General features: G+C 40.9%; 1 protein-coding gene across 1 annotated transcript in view; it reads left to right on the top strand.

The window, feature by feature from the left end:
• The first annotated feature begins 5,823 nt into the window (after positions 1-5,823).
• LOC111959691 (parapinopsin-like) overlaps positions 5,824-22,616 on the top strand; it is a 55,277-nt gene continuing 38,484 nt past the window's right edge. The window contains exon 1 of the mRNA XM_023981454.2: positions 5,824-6,677. Coding sequence (XP_023837222.1) covers positions 6,311-6,677 — 367 coding nt within the window. The 5' untranslated portion in view covers positions 5,824-6,310. The remainder of the gene's footprint in view (positions 6,678-22,616) is intronic.

Genomic DNA, 22,616 nt, shown 5'->3' with positions numbered 1-22,616 from the left:
CAATGCGGTTGTGTGGTTGGCTATTGTAGTAAGCTAATATAATGCTATATTGTGTTTTCGCTGTAAAACACTTAAAGAATCGGAAATATTGGCTGGATTCACAAGATGTTTGTCTTTAATTTGCTGTACACCATGTATTTTTCATAAATGTTTTATGATGAGTATTTAGGTATTTCAATTTGGTCTCTGTAATTGTTCTAGCTGCTTCGGTGCTATTTCCGATTGTAGCTGCAATGTAAAACTATGATTTATACCTCAAATATGCACATTTTTCGAACAAAACATAGATTTATTGTATAACTTGTTATAAGACTGTCATCTGATGAAGTTGTTTCTTGGTTAGTTTGGTTGGTTCTTGGTTAGTTAGGTTGGTTTTGTGCAAGCTACCTGTGCTGTGAGCTAACATAAATGGTGAGCTAACATAAATATACGTGGTGTTTTCGCTGTAAAACATTTAAAAAATCGGACATGTTGGCTGGATTCACAAGATGTGTATCTTTCATTTGCTGTATTGGACTTGTTAATGTGTGAAAGTTAAATATTTCTAAACAATATCTTTTGAATTTCGCGCCCTGCACTTGGACGGGCTGTTGTCATAAGTGTACCGGCACCGCCCTGCAGCCATAAGAAGTTAATGATGTTCTCCGCGACATGTTGAACTGGTTCGTCTTCGTCTACCTATAGTAAAGGGCTTACATGTGTTACATATATAAACTGTATGTTACAGGAGAAGGTCAATTTGGGAAATATATGCGTTCCCCGTAACAACTTTGAAACAGGACAGGAGCCAGCATATATTACAAGTTAAATCAGTCGACAGACAGTGACCTTGTCTTCTCCCGCTCCGCCAAAGAACACGTGCTCCACGTCCGACAGGTTCTCCAACGCCTCCTGGAGAACCAGCTTTTTGTGAAAGCGGAGAAGTGTGAATTCCATCGCTCCACCATCCCCTTCCTGGGTTACCTAATCACTGCAGGGAGTGTACAGATGGATCCCGGGAAGGTGAGAACGGTGGTGGATTGGCCCCAGCCTACGTCCAGGGTGCAGCTGCGATGTTTCCTAGGATTCGCCTACTTTATCCAGGGTTACAGCACCCTGGCTTCCCCCATCTGCACCCTCCTCTCCCAAGGTTCCGTTCAAGTGGTCCCCAGCTGCTGACCGGGCATTCCGGGATCTCAAACACCGTTTCACCACAGCTCCCACCTTGTTTCATCCTGACCCGTCCCGCCAGTTTGTGGTGGAGGCCGATGCATCGGATGTCGGAATGGGGGATGTCCTGTCCCAGCGTTCTGCCCTGGACCTCAAGTTACATCCCTGCGCCTTCTTCTCCAATTGCCTCAACGCCACGGAGAGGATTTACGATGTGGGGAATGGTGAGCTTCTCATGGTGAAGATGGCGTTGGAGGAGTGGAGGCTCTGGCTGGAGGGTGCGAAGCATCCGTTCATTGTGTGGAATGGCCACAAGAACCTGGAATATCTCCGCACCGCCAAGCATCTCAATTCCAGGCAAGCTAGCCCTGCTTTTCACCCGGTTCAACTTCTCCCTCTCATACCAACCGGGATCCAAGAATGTCAAGCCAGATGCGCTGTCGCGCCGCTATAGCCCCACGGCTACAACACCGGAGCCCAAGACCATGCTTCCCACTTCATGCCTGGCGACGGCACTCAGCTGGGGGATAGGGAAGCAGGTTCATGAGGCGCAGCGTTCCCAGCAGAACTGGATGGGCAGGCAACAGGCCATGGGCAGGCAAGACCTCTGCCTGCCCATGGCCTGTTGTTTTACCTGCCCCTGTTCTAGTAATAAACTTTTGTTACTTTGACACTGTCTGCATCTGGGTCTTACCTAAAACATGGTAGACACAGCATAAACATTACAGGTTTGATTGAATTGCAGTCAAACTAAGCCTGAACCCCTATACCTCTAAGTTTTTCCTATACTTACCTTGCAGGTAAGACCTGGCAGAACAGGATAGATAGAGGTAAGAAACATAGTGGAGACTCCACTCAGCCTGCCACAGGGCTAGATTGAGCCGTTACCTATCCAGGCCTATCATATCCTGGAGTGGGAGTCAAGATGTGCCAAGTGGGGGCAAAGGGTTGATTTGATATTGGGCCAACGATACGATACAACGTCTCCTCTCTCTCCCTCTTGTTTGTATCTGTAACGCTCGTCTTCCTCCTCGTCTGAAGAGGAGCAAGGATCGGACCAAAACACAGCGTGGGTTGAATACATACTTATTTATTATTATAAACGAAGACGGAAAAACACTTAAACAAACTACAAAATAATAAACGACGTTAACAGACCTGAACTTGAGAACACAAAACATGAACGCACGAAGAGGAACAAACGAACGAAACGAAACAGTACCGTGTGGTGAAACAAACACAGACACAGCAACAATCACCCACAAACAAACAGTGAGAACAGCCTACCTTAATATGGTTCTTAATCAGAGGAAACGTAAAACACTTGCCCCTGTTTGAGAACCATATCAGGCTAGTTGACAATGAACCCAACATAGAAACACATAACAAGGAATGCCCACCCAGCTCACGTCCTGACCAACTAAACAATACAGAACAATAGAAATAAGGTCAGGAACGTGACAGTATCACTTCTTTAATGAAAGCTTACATGTCAGCCTCGTAGCTTTCATTAGTGCCTTTGTCAAAGGCCTTCCAATTGGCTGACATGTAAGCTTTAAAAAAAAAAACGATACGAGCAAGAGCAGTGTGCACGTTTATTTCTTATTTGAAATCCCTCTTGACCTCTACTTGCCTTTTCGATGCATACTGGAGCACAATGATGTAGTGAGCGTCATTCCTCCTGTTCTCAAAGCCACCCCTCTCTCTCTCTAAGGCTTACAGCTGGGAATGGAATTCACAGCATAGCAGCATCAGCACCAAAGCCTCTGGCAAGTCTTCTCACATCTGAGAGCTCACACACTGAGAACTGTGAAACCAGCAAGATGGCCTGAAGGCTTCCAAGCCAAAATGTGTCCTCAGAACATACCCAGTTAACATACCAAGCTAACACATTTGGTTCCTTGGAAGTTGTGGGAACGTAAGTTTTGTTTTCCATTGGTTTGGGAACGAAGCCATACGTTTCTTGACCAGTAAAACTTAACGTTTTTAAAACATTCTGAGAATGGAAGTGAAAATTTTGCCTGTTCAGGAAAATAAATGTTTTTGATTGCAGGGAGGTTCTGAGAACGTTTTACTGTGGTTCCCTGAAAGTTTTCCTGGGAGGTTTTATTAACGTTCTGAGAACATGACTTTAAATAGAACCATGAGGATATCAAGCCAGTGTCAAACCAGTTTGAGGGCGGCAGGTAGTCTGGTGGGTAGGAGCGTTGGGCCAGTAACTGAAAGGTTGCTGGATCGAATCCCCAAGCTGACAAGGTAGAATTCTGTCATTCTGAGAAAGGCAGTTCCCTGGGTGCTGATTAAGGCAGCCCCCCACACCTCTCTGATTCAGAGGGGTTGGGTTAAATGAGGAAGACACAATTCAGTTGAATGTATCTAGTTGTACAACTGACTAGATATCCCCCTTTCCCTAGAACAGTGGTTCCCAAACTTTTTATAGTCCCGTACCACTTCAAACATTCAACCTCCAGCTGCGTACCCCCTCTAGCACCAGGGTCAGCGCACTCTCAAATGTTGTTTTTTGCCATCATTGTAAGCCTGCCACACACACACTATACGATACTWCTTAAACATAAGTAAACATTTAAGTAAATATTAAACATATGTATTAAACATAAGAATGAGTTTTTGTCACAACCCGGCTCGTGGTAAGTGACAAAGAGCTCTTATAGGACCAGGGCACAAATAATAATATAATAATAATAAATAATTTGGCTCTTTATTTAAACATCTTACATATAAAACTATGTTTGTTCGTCGAAAATGTTGAATAACTCACCACAGGTTACATTTACATTTACATTTAAGTCATTTAGCAGACGCTCTTATCCAGAGCGACTTACAAAAAATTCATACATATTCATCCTGGTGCCCCCGTGGGAATTGAACCCACAACCCTGGCGTTGCAAGCACCATGCTCTACCAACTGAGCCACACGGGACCTACTTTAATGAGGTTAATGAGAAGGGTGTGCTTGAAAGGATGCACATAACTCTGCAATGTTGGGTTGTAATTGGAGTGTCTCAGTCTTAAATAATTTTCCACACACAGTCTGTGCCTGTATTTAGTTTACATGCTAGTGAGGGCTGAGAATCCACTCTCAAACTCTCTTAATATGATTAGATGTTATTTATTTGACTAGGCTACCTGTATTTGACACTAGATGGTTTAATTTTATTTTTGGCAGTGAAAGGAGGCTACTCAAGCAAGAAAAAAAACTCACCCAAATGTATAGCCCCGTTGGAAAACAATGTTTAAAAAAAWATATATATATTTTTTTAATGTCAATCACATTTTTATTTGGCGTACCCCCGACGGCATTGCGTGTACCTCTTCATTATGTTAATGAGGAACATTCAACTTTCCTTCAGAATTTCAATCATTTTATGAAAAACCAAACTGTAGAATGTAACACAATGAAAAACAAAGGAATAATGGAATGAAGGGTTTTTATTAAAATAAATAAATTAGTTGCATGTCCGGAAGTGTATCCGAACACTGATTACAGTTAGAATTCAAAATGTAAAAGCCATGCACAGACTTACAAGTACAGCAAATGAGAGTGCGCAAACTGGGTTTGGTTCTTGAACTAACCACTCTCTCTCTATAAAGCCCCAACGTCTCAAAAGAGACACCAAAATGTACAGTTAATAAAATATTATTATAATAATATTATCTCCCGCTCAGCCCAGTCAAAACTGTTCGCTGCTCTGGCACCCCAATGGTGGAACAAACTCCCCCACGACGCCAGGTCAGCGGAATCAATCACCACCTTCCGGAGACACCTGAAACCCCACCTCTTTAAGGAATACCTAGGATAGGATAAAGTAATCCTTCTAACCCCCCCCCCCCCCCTTAGAGTTAGATGCACTATTGTAAAGTGGTTGTTCCACTGGACATCATAAGGTGAATGCACCAACTTGTAAGTCGCTCTGGATAAGAGCGTCTGCTAAACGACTTAAATGTAAAATGATTAACTTGAATTAGAAAAACGAATTTGTTTATGCAAGAGAACCAGACAAAAAAGTAAGAATGTGAAATATTTTTATATTTGAAAAGAGCCTCAGACAATAGGTGAATAAATCCTGTAGCTCACAGCATCTCCATGATTATTTATTTTGAATGAAGTTACCGGTTTTTAGCTCGAATTCTGCTGTTACAAAAAAAGCTTATTTCCAGAATACCTCTCTCTCTCTCTCTCTCTCGCTCTCTCTCTCTCTCTCTCGTGACGTAAGATCTGGCTATAATAAGCTGCACGGTGCTAGCCCAAGGAACAGCGTACTCTCAGGCTCGCGCGCAGTGACTGATTATTAAATTCAACAGTAGCAAAGGAGCACCGTACACAATAACTGAAGCTGGGATTTAGATGACAACGGCAGGCACATTTTAGAGTCGCCTGACCATTGAAGCAAAACAATTCCATTATATACTCTCTTGAACAAAACATAATACTGTAGGCAAAATCTAAATGCCATGTGAAATCTGTCAAAATAAGATAAACGGTTAATGTACCCTTAGTGTATGTGGGTCAGCAATAATATGATGAGCAATGTTCAATAATAATGTATTTTTTAAATGTCCTAGCTAGTGGGTAAAGTGTGCAAGACACATTAAGCACCATTCGAGACTAGTGAATGAACTCCAAAGACTGCGCGTAACCGCGATGGACACCCTGGACCAGCCTCGCTGCACACGCTGGGATTGCCTTGCGACATTGCCACGCAGTTGAGATATCATATCGTCCAACCTTCACTAGACGTGTGGGACAGAATATCATCACGTATTTTGTGAGCTTGCACTTGTAACAACGTTATATAAAATAGGTTTACACCTTTTAACGCAACTGATGCTAAAAGCTGGTCAAAACTGCACTAGTACTGGAAACATTTTTTTTTTTTTTACCGTAAAAGAATATTCAACAAATGGAAAATAAGAGTGATATTGTACAGTGATTAACGGCGTAGATTAAGCAACCAGCTGTACGTGTAGGCCTTAATGGAGGCCTGGACAGTCCTGTGGAGCGCTGACGCTGGTGGCGAGATAGGGAGGGACATGGCCAGGTAATGATGGTGTGAGCTCCGTGCGCACTGCCTGCCGCAACTTAGCCAAACTTCCCCCAACCAGAGTAATATGAAACTAGCCTTCGTGAACAGAAACCAGGATGATTTATGATCTGGCTGACCTCAACTATAGCTACAACGTGAGCGACGACCCGTTCAGCCTACTGGACCGGGAATGGAGCGACACTCCGAAAGAGACCCTCTCCAGGACTGGCTTCATCGTGCTCTCCGTGTTTCTGGGCTTGATCATGACCTTCGGCTTCCTCAACAACTTCGTCGTACTGCTCCTCTTCTGCAAGTTCAAGAAGCTGCGTACCCCGGTCAACATGCTCCTGCTCAACATCAGCGTGAGCGACATGCTGGTGTGCATGTTCGGGACCACGCTGAGTTTTACCTCCAGTATCAAGGGAAAGTGGCTCCTGGGCCGCCACGGCTGCTTGTGGTACGGTTTCATCAACTCCTGCTTCGGTGAGTAGCCTATAGCCTATAAAGGCTCATTGCATGCGCTGTGAGTGATAAGGTAGGGCTGCTGTATATTGTATATTTAGCCAATGAATGGAACTTTAAACGTGTATCTTCGTTAAATCGTTCAAGTGTAATTTAATAGTCGTAAAACAACTTTCATGATGGTGTAGCCTACCCTATTCATCGTTTATTTGACTGACCGCGCTGTACGAATTTGAATAGCTCCGGCAACTAAATCACTGGGTAGCAGCTGCTCATACTCGAATGAAGTTTTAAGAAAATTCTTCTAAATGTCTTCAAATAAGTTATTTTCACATAAATTAATAGCTTACCAAAATGTTGTTTCCTACATTTGTCCACAACTTGTCACAATGTGTCAACGGAGCATTTCGAGTTTTATTTCGGGAGAGTTTGGCTCTGCATCGATGTCAATATGCGTAATGTGTGTAATAGTAACGGTACCCACTAAGATACAAGTTGTTTCTGACGGTGAGACGTGGGTGTAGTGGTTTGAAACGCACTAACGCAGAGCAGTACTGTGTAGTGAACACAAAGCCATAGCATACAATGGCATAACGCACTGTATACTGTATACCATGTGTAATACGAACATAGAAGGCAAAGGCTTTACACTAAGGCATAATAATAATAAGAAGAAGAAGAATAGGCCTAATTGAATGTATTTATATATACATATTATCAAACATTTGAATATATCTGTTTTTTATTATTCTCATTCAGCAGAGCCGAGGTTACGGTCCTCAGTAGGCCTATTCTCCCAGCGATCACAACAACACACAAGTTCCTTGTGGACTATAGTTAGAGCTCTGACAAGCACTTAAGACTTTAGACTTATTGTAGAGTAACTCTAAAGAGGAGGAAGGGGTGTTAGTGGTCAAGGATGGTTGAGAGGATATTGGGTTGTGTGTCTAGGCCAGTGTAAGGGTGATTTCTGAGATCTGATTGGCCCAGACATTGTGACTGAGGGCTCATGCTGTTTCTGGCAGCCAGGTCACCCCATGTATGATACAAGTCAGTATTCGATGTCAATCCATGTCTGAGGACATGACGTTGAAGTTGGGGTTGGCAGATAGGCATTTGCCTCTGGTGCTGAAGGTTGCATGTTCAAATCCAGTGATAGAAAGTTGTGTGTGTGTGTGTGTGTGTGTGTGTGTGTGTGTGTGTGTGTGTGTGTGTGTGTGTGCAAGCTGCTGCTAGAAACTGTCTCATGTCAGAATTAAAATGTTCATCCATGTTTCTCAAATATCAAAGTGTTTACATTTAGGTATTAACTCTGAATGGTTTGGGATAGGCTTAAAACAAAAATCTCAAAAACAACTTTCTTTCCCTGGATTTGAACATGCAAATTGGTAGTAAAAAATGTGGAGTTAATACTTAACCTTAAACACTTTGACGTTTGGAACAACTTCGAGATTTGACATTTGAGAAACGTGGATGAATGTCTAATTCTGACGTGAGACTGAGACCTAGTTGGTTTCTGGCAGCAACTAAAACACACATGTACACACCTGCACTGTAAAAGGGAAACATACTGGCAAAATGTATTGGTTCAAAATCCATTATTTTACGGAGCTGATATCTGTATAAACGTATTATTTTGAGAAGATCAGGGAGTTTTGCGACATACGTTGCTGATCCWATTTTTTTTTTAAATCCTGATTCTCAGCCACTTTACCCCTGATTGTATGCATATAACTAACTAATCGATCACTGATACTGTTATTTGTGGGGGCCCCAGCTCAGATATTCAACATACTTCTTCTTATTATTGGTGGGGCAGAGTTGCAAAGAAAAAAACATATCTCAGACTGGCCAATAAAAAGAAAAGATTAAGTTGGGCAAAAGAACACAGACACTGAACAGAGGAACTCTGCCTAGAATGCCAGCATCCCGGAGTCACCTCTTCACTGTTGACGTTGAGACGTGTTTTGCAGGTACTATTCAATGAAGCTGCTAGTTGAGAACTTGTGAGGCGTCTGTTTCTCAAACTAGACACTCTAATGTACTTGTCCTCTTGCTCAGTTGTGCACCGGGACCTCCCACTCCTCTTTCTATTCTGTGAAGGGAGTAGTACTCAGCGCTGTACGAGATCTTCAGTTTCTTGGCAATTTCTCGCATGGAATAGCCTTCATTTCTCAGAACAAGAATACACTGACAAGTTTCAGAAGAAAGCTATTTGTTTCTGGCCATTTTGAGCCTGTAATCGAACCCCCAAATGCTGATGCTCCAGATACTCAACTAGTCTAAAGAAGGCCAGTTTTATTGCTTCTTTAAATAGCACAACAGTTTTCAGCTGTGCTAACATAATTGCAAAAGGGTTTTCTAATGATCAATTAGCCTTTTAAACGGATAAACTTGGATTAGCTAACACAACGTGCTATTGGAACACAGGATGGTTGCTGATAATGGGCTTCTGTACGCCTATGTAGATATTCCAGCTACAATAGTCATTTATAACATGAACTATGTCTACACTGTATTTCTGATCAATTTGATGTTATTTTAATGGACAAAAAAATAGCATTTCTTTCAAAAACAAGGACATTTCTAAGTGACCCTAAACTTTTGAACGTTAGTATACCTCAATCGCATAACTTCTGACCGCAACCGCACAACTTCTGACCATATCTAGTGATCACAACCACACAATGACATACCTCAACCACCTAACTTCTGACCGCAATCAAACAAATTCTGACCACATCTTTATTTTACTAGCAATCATTAACCTTTACAGCGCAATCCCGACGTCGGGATTAATATGACAACAGCCACTGCAAGTGCAGGGCGCGAAATTCAAAATCTATTTTTTTAAAATATTTAACTTTCACACATTAACAAGTCCAATACAGCATTTGAAAGATAACATCTTGTCAATCCAGCCAACATGTCCGATTTTTTAAATGTTACAGAGAAAACACCCACATAATTAGTTAGCTCACCACCAAATACAAAAGTAAATATGATTATATTATGGAATTATGATTCAAGAGCATGCACAAACCAACCGAAATAAACTAAAACCAACCTAAAGAACCAGAAAAAACTACCTCAGATACAGTCATATAACATGTTACCACAATAAATCTATGTTTGTTCATAAAAAGTGCATATTTTTAGCTATAAATCAGTTTTACATTGATGCTACCATAAATGCTACCACATAGTAAAGTCTAATCAGACGGGAGTAGCCAGAGAAAATACATACACCAACGTCGACTGACTAACTACACCTCATAAAAACATTCAAAAAACATATGGGTGATAGCTAATGAAAGACAATATCTTGTGAATAAAGCCAATATTTCTTCATTTTGAATGTTTACAGCGAAAACACAATATACATGTTATATTAGCTCAACAACTAAGCATAGCAAAACACTAGATAGTCAGCGCTAGCCTAGAACACAGTTAAGCATACAACAGTTCACAGTATATGAAAAAGATCCCCCAAAATTGGTCTTTTTTTTTTATCTTTGTTGATATTCCATCAAAAGTTTGCTAACGGGCGCGTCCAATTAGGAGAGTCTTTAGTTCGGTTCCAACGGAACTATTCCTCTTTGGTTAGCAAGACAATACATGCGCGCGCTAATGTCTTTCTTCAAAAACATTCTTCCGTCTATCCCCACATCTAAATCCAGAATAAATTCAATAATATAAATATAAAGTATATTTGAAAAAAAACATACTTATGGATCGTTTGTGGACATGTAATAAATAATATCCGGAAGTCAGACATATACTTCACTTATCTACTTCTGTCCCAGTAGCCAGACCAAATTATTGCTTCGCCCGCGAATTTTTTTTAAGCTGCGCAGGTCTCACTAAGAAGGTGTGTTATTCAGTCCAGGACGAGCATATTCGACGGCTCTTCAATTCTCACTTCGCATTACACCTGATCAAGGAGTACGTGTTTGCTTACCTCCCAGTCTAATGACCTTTATAAGACAAGGTCCTTAAAGACACACATCGATTTTGGAAAATCAAATCGGCTGGAAATGTGTAAAAAAATATTTGTGTTCGACTTAGAAAATAATTCAACACTTTTTAGCAAACTATAGACTGTTATCTATCCAACAGTAGTAAATAATATGCATATTGTAAAATAAAAGTTCTTAGGAGCACTTTGAAAATTGCACATATTTTCCCCCAGAGTTTTCTCAATATTCACCTTGCACATAAAACTAAATTCTCCTATTCTTCCCCAATGACCGGTCCAATGACCCATTCTATGCCACAACCACACCTCCTGACCTCAACCACACAATTACATACCACAACAACACAACATCTGACCACACAACTTCTGATCACACATTTAACTACTAACCATATCCAAACAACTTTTGACTACAACTACTGAACCACATAACTACTAACCACTACAACTTCTGACGAAATCTACCGACTTTCGATGGGAATTAAAAATGAAATTTTTACACTTATTTCACTACCACAAACGTTTAAAGAGCTTTAGCTAGCCCCACCAACTTTACTTGTAAAGTTACCATCTAGTTAATATTGTTCTTGTACATACTGTATAATATCTTATTGATATTGACTATCTATTTCTGATATTGCTACTATGCAAGTAACCATTTGGCTGTACTGTTTACACCTTCTGTAGAGACCCATCCACTTGGCAAGATGTGGCTGGGGGTTATAGCATTTCTTTCATATGATCCATTAAATTAGTGTGTCTGGGTAAGCGTCATCTAATATTTATAAAATATTTTTATCTGGACACTTTCTGTTTACCTGGAATTTTTCCTTATTGTAGGCTACTACTTTTACCACTTTTAGTCTTAATCTTTACTACACTACTCACTGTTTAACACATGACCTCACATGTGAATCCTTAAAGAGATGGGTGGGCCTGGCTTAAGAGGGTGTGAACAATGCTGAATGGGTGAAGACAAAGGAGAGCTCTCCAGTAGGTACCAAAACATTCAAAGGCCATTTTCTCAAAAATGAGTTTACAAGTTTATCAACTTTCAAAGCATAATTACTCATTGTTCCTCAAAAATGCAGTGTATGATATACCATTGTGTAGCTCTGTGTCTCTACTTTTATCCAATGTAAAAAACACAATTTCAAATTTTGCTACATAAGACCGATTTGAGCCTTTCGGTGACACATACTTTTTTTTTCTCCCTTCTTTTTACGGACCTTCCCTGTAATATATTGAAGGGAATGTCCATTAAAAAAAAGTCAAACGTTTTTTTTACAGATTTATACAGATTTATATCAGCTCTGCCTATTTAATGGAGAGTCAGTAGGCAGGTTTCCATTGACTCAGGTTTGTTAGACAAAATCAATGTCATATATTATTAAATACAGATCTCTGGACAGATACAGTTTTACGTCTGCTATGTTAGGTTAGATACAGACATACCGCATAGACCACATGAGAGAGGAATCTACACAACACAACAACAAGGGACAGAGACAGTTCATGAAAGTGTACCTCATCTACTTTGAAGAACTGCTAAAGTTATTTTGTTAGACAGCTGTGCAGCATAGGCTACTTAGGCAGGCTAGCTAAATAGGTTGACTAAAGACAGTACAGTATAGGGAACACATAGATTACGTCAGGTATGGCTGGCAGATTGCTACTGCCTGAGCAGAGATGAGATGATGACTTAAAAAAGGAATTAGGAATTAAAAATAATACGTCATCAAAAAAAGTAAATAATATAGACAACTGAAATATTTTATTATATCGTAGTAATTTCCTATTTTTCTACTGATGTGTAACCAATGTGGACCTGACAGAGACTATGGAATATTTTGAATGTTTTGGCAATTGAATTCTCATTATTTTGGCCTTTGGAATATTGATTAGCTAACAATCAGACTGCAGTCTCTTTCTCTGCTGGCAAAGGGCTGGGTTGGGTTCCAAACAGAGGACTCCCAGTTCTCTCCCGCCCTTGCTCCCTTCATACCTTTCCTTTCTCCTTTCAGTCCTTCCCTTGCTCCCTTCATTCCTTCCCTTGCTCCCTTCATTCTTTCCCTTGCTCCCTTCATACCTTCCCTTGCTCCTTTCATACCTTCCCTTGCTCCTTTCAGTCCTTCCCTTGCTCCTTTCAGTCCTTCCCTTGCTCCCTTCATTCCTTCCCTTGCTCCCTTCATTCTTTCCCTTGCTCCCTTCATTGTTGCCCTTTCTCACCTTAATTCCTACACTTGCTTCCTTTACTCCTTCCCTTACTCCCTTCATTCCTTCACTTGTTCTCTCATTTCCTACACTTGATTCATTCATTTCTGCTTTTGCTTCCTTCATTCCTGCCCTTGCTCCCTTCATTTTTTGCCCTTGCTCTCTGTTTTCCTGCCCTTGCTCCCTTCCCTCCAGCCTTGATAACTTGGAGGTACGAAACACGTGAATACTTGTACTATCATCCAGTCAGCCATTGAATAAAATATCATTGGTAGGAGGTAACAAATGGCAAGTGAAGTGAACAAGTCTGAATGAGAAAAATTATGTTTGGGAGCATAGCATAGAAAATAGCAATTTCAATGCACAGTATTGGAGTGGGAGAGGTACCATATGGAAGAGTAAATTCTAATTAAAGTAGAAAGGCATTCCTGTAGGGCAAATACATTGAATTCCTCATGTTGAATGTAGTTCTCTAGGAGGCAGTTGATTACATAATTATAGACATGTACTTTCTTCCTGCTCTGCTCTCCACAGGCCAGTGTGTATACCTGCTGCCTCAGATTAATCATTTCATGTTTCTGTGGACTTGACTTCCTTCTGCACTAATGTTCAAAAAATATGTGTCAGATATTCCTTAACACAAAATCGGAGAGGGAAGTACATAAGTGAAGTTGAAAAATTGTTCAAGGCAGTGTAGCAGCAAATGATCTGTGCTGCAATGAAATTGATTTGCATATCTACTACACATACATGTTATCTAACTCAAACAAGCAGGAAATATCTCATTCTGCCAGAATACCATTATATAATGAATATTCACTGTTATATCCATCTTTCTCATTATTCTCACTTCCATTGTGACTGATTGGAAGTTCTCTAAACACAGTGAACATATCTTTGGGTCTGGCTGCTTTTTCGACTTGTCTACTCTCACTACTGTAATATGTCTGTCTGTGTTTGACGGGTTCTCACAGGGGGAACTGATTACAGTAGCGGCTCAAACAAATAGCATGCCACTATAGTTGGCCAAACTCATAAACTCAGCAAAAAAAAAAAATGTCCTCTCACTGTCAACAGCGTTTATTTTCAAATATAAATATTTGTAAGAACATAACAAGATTCAACAACTGGGACATAAACTGAACAAGTTCCACAGACATGTGACTAACAAAAATTTAATAATGTGTCCCTGAACAAAGGGGGGGTCAAAATCAAAGTAACAGCCAGTATCTGGTGTGACCACCAGCTGCATTAAGTACTGCAGTGCATCTCCTCCTCATGGACTACACCAGATTTGCCAGTTCTTGCTGTGAGATGTTACCCCACTCTTCCACCAAGGCACCTGGCCTTCCACCTTGAAATCGATCCCGCTCCGGAGTACAGGCCTTGGTGTAACGCTCATTCCTATGACGATAAACGCGAAAACCGACCATCACCCCTGGTGAGACAAAACCGCGACTCGTCAGTGAAGAGCACTTTTTGCCAGTCCTGTCTGGTCCAGCCGATCCAGCAACGGTGGGTTTGGCCCATAGGCGACATTGTTGCCAATGGTCTGGTGAGGACCTGCCTTACAACAGGCCTACAAGACCTCAGTCCAGCCTCTCTCAGCCTATTGCGGACAGTCTGAGCACTGATGGAGGGATTGTGTGTTCCTGGTGTAATTCGGGCAGTTGTTGTTTGCCATCCTGTACCTGTCCCGCAGTGTGATGTTCGGATGTACCGATCCTGTGCAGGTTTTGTTACACGTGGTCTGCCACTGCGAGGACAATCAGCTGTCCTTCCTGTCTCCCTGTAGCGCTGTCTTAGGCGTCTCACAGTACGGACATTGCAATTTATTGCCCTGGCCACATCTGCAGTCCTCATGCCTCCTTGCAGTATGCCTAAGGCACGTTCACGCAGATGAGCAGGGACCCTGGGCATCTTTCTTTTGGTGTTTTTCAGATTCAGTAGAAAGGTCTCTTTAGTGTCCTAAGTTTTCATAACTGACCTTAATTGCCTACCGTCTGTAAGCTGTTAGTGTCTTAACGACCGTTCCACAGATGCATGTTTCATTAATTGTTTATGGTTCATTGAACAAGCATGGAAACAGTGTTTAAACCCTTTACAATGAAGATCTGTGAAGTTATTTGATTTTTACGAATTACCTTTGAAAGACAGGGTCCTGAAAAAGGGACGTTTTCTTTTTTGCTGAGTTTATCTATTTATAACTCATGAACTGTCTGTCTCCGACTGTCTTTTTTTCCCACCAATTAGAAAATGTCTCACTTCATCACTCCATACTCTCCACTCCCTCGCTCTCTGCTCTTTACAGCTGTACATTTATTCCCTGTCCATTCTACTTGTCACAGCACACACGCACACACACACACACACACACAACACACACACACACACAACACACACACACACACACACACACACACACACACACACACACACACACACACAACACACACAACACCACACACACACACACACACACACACACACACACACACACACACACACACACGTATGCTTGCAAGCACACGTGCACAACACACAGCCAGACACTGCAGTGATAATCTCTGTTTGCTACAACCAGATCATTGCAATACGGAGGGATCTCAGCTGCAGGGGCATAGATAAGTCTCTATAATGACATTTTATGGCCTTAGATATTGACAGTAAACCTCCTTCACCCAACTGTTGCGGAAATACAGCTTTTTTGGATTCCATTTTGCCGGAATTAAATCAAATTCTCACAGCAGGAGACCCAGCACTGCCAAAAACATTTTTTTTGCCTGCTCTACATCAAAGTGCATTGTGAGTAATCAGCGCAGGCCAGGCAGAAGAAACGTGGGAGCCCTCCCCATCAAAGAATGGCTGTGATACATCCTGGTTGTTTATTTCACGGTATACTTACTGCATTTCAGGTGCTGGGTAACTACAAAGCATACAAAAAGACAGGAGAACACCTGTACACTGTTTACATGCCCAGAAAGTTAATTAAGCAACCTTTGGACCACTGGTAACCCAACAAAACCCGACAGTGCTGGAGGATTTGCTGCACTAAAACTCTGAAAGCTTCTAAACAGAGAACAAAGAACTCTGTCTTGTGCCATGTGAGTTACGTCACTCCTTAAAACAGAGTTATGCAGTCAGGAGAAATTATAATTGATAAGGACAAATAAACACAATTCAACTTAAACTAACACCAATAAAACTTGAAGAGCAGTGTCATACATCATTACTATTTAGAGAGAGAAGCTGTCGTTTCATATGTACCACGACTGATCTGCTGGTCTGAAGCCAATGTAGTGCTGCCTAGGTAGTGCAGTGTTACACAGTATGACAGAGTGCTCTGTATTTATATGCAGTGCTGTATGCAGTTTGTGAAGTATTTATTAGTATTACGTACTTTCCTGCAGTATGACACCATATTATGCCGTCTTATGTAGTAGTATTACGCAGTATTACACACAGACTAATGATTAATCTTTTATAGAGACTCACATTCTCTGTGGTTTCCTCCATCATATCGTATGGATATCTTTTATCTTTATTCGTTTACTTTTATTTATTCATTCATTTTATAATCATATATAACCACTTCTTAGGTTTTGAAACCTTAGCCGATCCTCCACCACCCCCAACAGCCCTTTTTCTGAACATGGATATCATGGAACATCCTGAATTCAAGGATAAAGGGAGCAGGATAAGCAGGATGAAATTGGTCAAGCGGAGAAAACTGGATTGTTTTGGCAAAAATCTCTACTCAAATCAAATCAAATGTTATTTGTCACATGCGCCGAAAACAACAGGTGTAAGACCTTACCGTGAAATGCTTACTTACAAGCCCTTAACCAACAATGCAGTTCAAGAAATAGAGTTAAGAAAACTAAAGTAAAACTTTTTCAGTTCAAGGTGAGTAATCGCTGTTCTGATGTCCAGAAGCTCGTTTCGGTCATAAGAGACGGTAGCAGCAACATTATGTACAAAATGAGTTACAAACAATGTGAAAAAACTAACAAAATACCACAGTTGGTTAGGAGCCCGTAAAACGGCAGCCATCCCTCCGGCGTCATTATTGCATTCTACTCACTCATAGAATGTAAGAATGTGCCTGTCTGAGGCCCCCTTTTAGAATGTATGCATTGTGGCACCTTAAATGAAATTTAGGAAAAAAAGGCAAACTCAGCTCCATCATTCATTGAATCAGATGGCTCATTCATCACAAAACCTACTGCTATTGCCAACTACTTTAATGATTTTTTCATTGGTAAGGTTATCAACTTAGGCATGACATGCCAGCAACAAACGCTGACACTACACATCCAAGCATATCTGACCAAATTTTGAAATACAAGCATTGTAATTTTGAATTCCGTAAAGTGAGTATGGAAGAGGTGAAAAAATATTGTTGTCTATCAGCAATGACAAGCCCCCGGGATCTGACAACTTGGATTGAAAATTACTGATGATAATAGCAGACAATATTGACACTCCTATTTGCCATATTTTCATATTTTGAGTAAAGCCAGTGTCTATGTATTCGGATGACTCAACACTATACACGTCAGTTACTACAGCGACTGAAATGACTGCAACACTTAGAAAAGAGCAGCAGTTAGTTTAAGAGTGGGTGGCAAGGAATAAGTTAGTCCGAAATATTTCTAAAACTAAAAGCATTGTATTTGGGACACATCATTCACTAAATCCTAAACCTCAACTAAATCTTGTAATAAATCATGTGGAAATTGAGCAAGTTGAGGTGACTAAACTGCTTGGAGTAACCCTGGATTATAAACTGTCTTGGTCAAAACATATTGATACAACAGTAGCTAAGATCGGGAAAAGTCTGTCCAGAATAAAGCTCTGCTCTACCTTCTTAACAGCACTATCAACAAGGCAGGTCCTACAGGCCCTAGTTTCGTCGTACCTGGACTACTGTTCAGTCGTGTGGTCTGGTGCCACAAAAAGGGACTTAGGAAAATTGCAATTGGCTCAGAACCTGGCTGGCCCTTGAAAGTACTTAGAGAGCTTACTTACTTACTTACTTACTTTATTGTCCCCATGGGGAAATTCTGTTGCAGTGTCATGTACACATTTAAAGTGGCGTTAAATACAAAACAAGATTGACAATACAACTTTCAATAACAGTCACGCACCAATAAATAAAATAAAATTTTAAATTTTAAAAAGAAGAAAAGACTAGCCTGCTGGCCTTACGGGGTCAATGGGAACATTTGCCCGAGCTATTTAAGAGGGATATCACACCTGGCACAAATGATTGTCTCGTTCTATTTTTCCTGCTGAGGGGTGCCCTATACCTGCTCCCAGAGGGGAGTAATTCAAAGTCCAGGTACAGGGGGTGACTTGGGTCTAAAATTATTTTGTGAGCCTTACGGAGGGCCCTGACCTTAAAAATCTCATCCAGGCCTGTCTGTTTGACTCCAAGTACCTTGCTTGCTGTGGTAATAATCCTTCTCAGCATGTTTCTCTGACTGACAGTGGCATTGCCAAACCAACAAACAATACAAAAAGTTAAAATACTCTCAATAAAGGATTTGTAAAACAGAGTCAATATAGTACAGTCTATATTAAAAGAACCCAACTTTTTTAGAAAGTACAGTCTCTGTTGGCTCTTTTTGTAGATCTGGTCTGTACATTTACTCCACTGAAGCTTACTGTCCAAAAAGACACCCAGATATTTATATTCCTCTACAATTTCTATATTCTGGCCTCTGATAGATGTTGCAGAGGTAGGTGTTGTACGCTTCCTGAAGTCTATGCACATCTCTTTGGTCTTGTTAGTATTGAGGACCAAGTGTGATTCCTCACACCACTCTACAAAGTCATCTAGGACCGGGCCATGATGTTCCTCGTCATCATGCAACAGGCTGATCAAGGCAGTGTCATCAGCGAACTTAACGAGGTGTCTGTCAGTATGGGAACTAGTACAACTATTAGTGTACAAGATGTACAGAAGTGGGGACAAAACACATCCCTGAGGAGAGCTAACATTAATAATATGCATGTCAATCTATCCTGGCTCAAAGTGGAGGTGAGATTGACTTCATCACTACTTGTATTTATGTGGCGTTACAGTTGCCGTACCAGGCGGTGATACAGCCCGACAGGATGCTCTGAATTGTGCATCTGTAAAAGTTTGTGAGGGTTTTAGGTGCCAAGCCAAATTTCTTCAGCCTCCTGAAGAAGACGCTATTGCGTCTTCTTCACCACACTGTCTGTGTGGGTGGACCATTTCAGTTTGTCAGTGATGTGTACGCCGAGGAACTTGAAGCTTTCCACCTTCTCCACAGTGGTCCCGTCAATGTGGACAGGGTGGTGCTCCCTCTGCTGTTTCCTGAAGTACACGATCAGCTCCTTTATTTTGTTGATGTTGAGTGAGAGGTTATTTGCCTGGCACCACACTCCCAGAGCCCTCACCTCCTCCCTGTATGCTGTCTCGTCATTGTTTAAAACATACAATATACTTGCAGTGAAGCCGCTCAACAACTACATCACAATAGTCATCTAACAGACTCCCATCCAGAGCGACACACAGAAGCAACCAGGGTCAACGCCCTGCTCAAGGGCACGTCGACTGATCGAAAATCGGGGACCTGAACCAGCGATCCATCAACCACCGGCCCAAGCTCCCAACCGCCAGCCCTCCAAGATCCCCAACAAAGACATCAAGGACAACAAAAATCATAACAGCAAGGCCAACTTAATATGTTTGAGTGCATGTATGGGACTATTTACCAGTGTGTGTGTCCGTGTATGTGCACATGTGTGCATTTGAATGAAAGTGTGTGTATATGCATGTGTACAAACACCTACACAGCATCATCCTCCGGCATTAGCTGTAACAACACTGCCCCTCAGTGTCATTCAAACTTACTTTTTGTTATGTTTTATTTTTACTTAATTTTTTTATACTTTTCTCTTTGACTGTCATTCTATCCCCCGCCCAGCAACTCCACTCCCACTTGTCTCCAATTCCACATCCCAACCCTCAGCCCCTCCCACCTATCTCTGCTGGCCATCCTCTTCAGATTTTTACACCCCATATATCTTTCAACTATGCTGTGATGTTTAACATACAATTTTGATCTATATAATCGAATAGAATCCACAGATTGTGAGTTGAAGATAAATACTGTACTAAGAGTATTAGTATATTAGTAATTGACTAACCCGGTCTATCCAGATCTCCCAACAGTATTATTTATAGTGTCAATTTTAGATCAATGTTCTGCATTTTCAGCCATTCCTGAACCTGAGATCAGAAACAGGGTACCTGAGGGCAATACCAAAATAAATGGTCTATTGATTCTGTATCCTCACAACAAAATCTGCAGAGCTTCGATGATTGAATGCCCCAAATATTCAACATTTTGTTGGTAACAAGATTTCTATATAATAATTTTAGCTGAAAAGCACGAAGTCTTGAATCTTGCGTCGTTTTATATATCAACTCATACACCTTGTACCATGGAATCGGTACATCAAAAATCTCTTCCCAACTATTTTGCAATCTGTATGGCACAGCGGTCAACATCCTGGTCCTCAAATGAAACTGGTATACTTTCCTATTTATGTTATTTTTATTCCTCCGCCAGTTTTGATCCTTTATATTGGGCAGACAGACCAATTCCCTACCTCCTCGCACTGCCACCTGCCTCCTCCATTTTTGGAGTAATGCTGTAATCAGTTGGTTGTACCCTTGGATTAAGCAGACCTTCCCGTACAATTCTGATAACTCCATGAAAGACATAACTCTACCATTCCAATTTACAATATAATTTAAAAACAAAATACCCCTTTCCCAAAATACAGGTATTTTATCAACCAGCACATTTGAGTTCAGCCATAATATGTGTTGTAATATTTGTTCTATCTTTTCAGGGGGATGAAATTGAAATTGTAGCCAGTTCTGCAATGCTTGTTTGAAAATGAGACATGGCAATCTGCACAATGGCAAAAAAGCTATTTTTAAACAATGGATGAGCTTTTCTTAGTAATCTACTTGAGAACCATTTAGGGTTCAAGTAAAACTTTTGAATAAGTGAAGCTTTTAGAGAGAGGTTTAGCGCTTTTATATTTAATCATCTCAACCCACCCAATTCATATTCATTATATACTGTAGATTGGCACGCTTTATTTTGTCTGGTTTAGCATCCCAGAGAAAGCAAAATATTTTTGCTCATATGATTTGAAAAACGAATCATCAGGAGTACGCAGCGCCATAAGTAAGTGAGTAAACTGAGATATGACTTTTTCCATAAATAGACAGGTATTTACCTCTCCATGGTTGCAGGATCTTGTCTATTTTTACAAGTTTTCCATTGAAATTCATTGTGGAGAGCTTATTTATATTTTTTGTGATATGAATACCAAGTATGTCTACTTCACCGTCAGCCCATTTTAAAGGTAAACTGCAGGGTAATGTTAAAGTAGTATTTTTTAAAGATCCAATACGTAATCTTGTACACTTTGTACACATCATAAATAGGTTTTAGTCCAGAGAGTCCAGAAAAGTTATCTAGATCTTCAATGAGATGCAGTTGAAGTCGGAAGTTTACATACACTTAGGTTGGAGTCATTAAAACTCATTTTTTAACCACTCCACAAATTTCTTGTTAACAAACTATAGTTTTGGCAAGTTGGGTAGGACATCTACTTTGTGCAGGACACAAGTCATTTTTCCAACAATTGTTTACAAACAGATGATTTCACTTATAATTCACTATCACAATTCCAGTGGGTCAGAAGTTTACATACACTAAGTTGACTGTGCCTTTAAACAGCTTGGAGAATTCCAGAAAATTATGTCATGGCTTTAGAAGCTTCTGATAGGCTAATCGACATCATTTGACTCAATTGGAGGTGTACCTGTGGATGTATTTCAAGGCCTATGTAACGATAGTCTATATCGTCCTCCTCATCGGACGAGGAGAGGCGAGAAGGATCGGACCAATATGCAGATGGGTTGGTTTCCATGGTAATTTAATAACACAAAAACAAATATGCGATACAAAATGACAAAATTAAACTACCGTGACAGTCCCGTGTGGCGAAACACTAACAAGGAACAAACACCCACAAAACACACGTGAAACCCCGGCTGCCTAAGTATGATTCTCAATCAGGGACAACGATTGACAGCTGCCTCTGATTGAGAATCATACCAGGCCGAACACACAAAACCCCAACATAGAAAACAACACATAGACAACCCACCCAACTCACGCCCTGACCAACTAAATACATACAAAACAAGGGAAAACAGGTCAGGAACGTGACAGCCTACCTTCAAACTCAGTGCCTCTATGCTTGACATCATGGGAAAATCAAAAGAAATCAGCCAAGACCTCAGAAAAACAATTGTAGACCTATACAGGTCTGGTTCATACTTGGGGGCAATTTCCAAATGCCTGAAGGTACCACGTTCATCTGTACAAACAATAGTACGCAAGTATAAATACCATGGGACAATGCAGCCGTCATACCGCTCAGGAAGGAGACGTGTTCTGTCTCCTAGAGATGAACGTACTTTGGTGCGAAAAGTGCAAATCAATCCCAGAACAACAGCAAAGGACCTTGTGAAGATGCTGGAGGAAACAGGTACAAAAGTATCAATATCCACATTAAAACGAGTCCTATATCGACATAACTTGAAAGGCCGCTCAGCAAGGAAGAAGCCACTGCTCCAAAACCGCCATAAAAAAGCCAGACTACGGTTTGCAACTACACATGGGGACAAAGATCGTACTTTT

Source organism: Salvelinus sp. IW2-2015, linkage group LG36 (assembly GCF_002910315.2).
Source record: "Salvelinus sp. IW2-2015 linkage group LG36, ASM291031v2, whole genome shotgun sequence".
NCBI classification, from domain to species: domain Eukaryota; kingdom Metazoa; phylum Chordata; class Actinopteri; order Salmoniformes; family Salmonidae; genus Salvelinus; species Salvelinus sp. IW2-2015.
The sequence above is the reverse complement of the archived record's forward strand: the minus strand, read 5'-3'. Positions and strand labels throughout refer to the sequence as shown.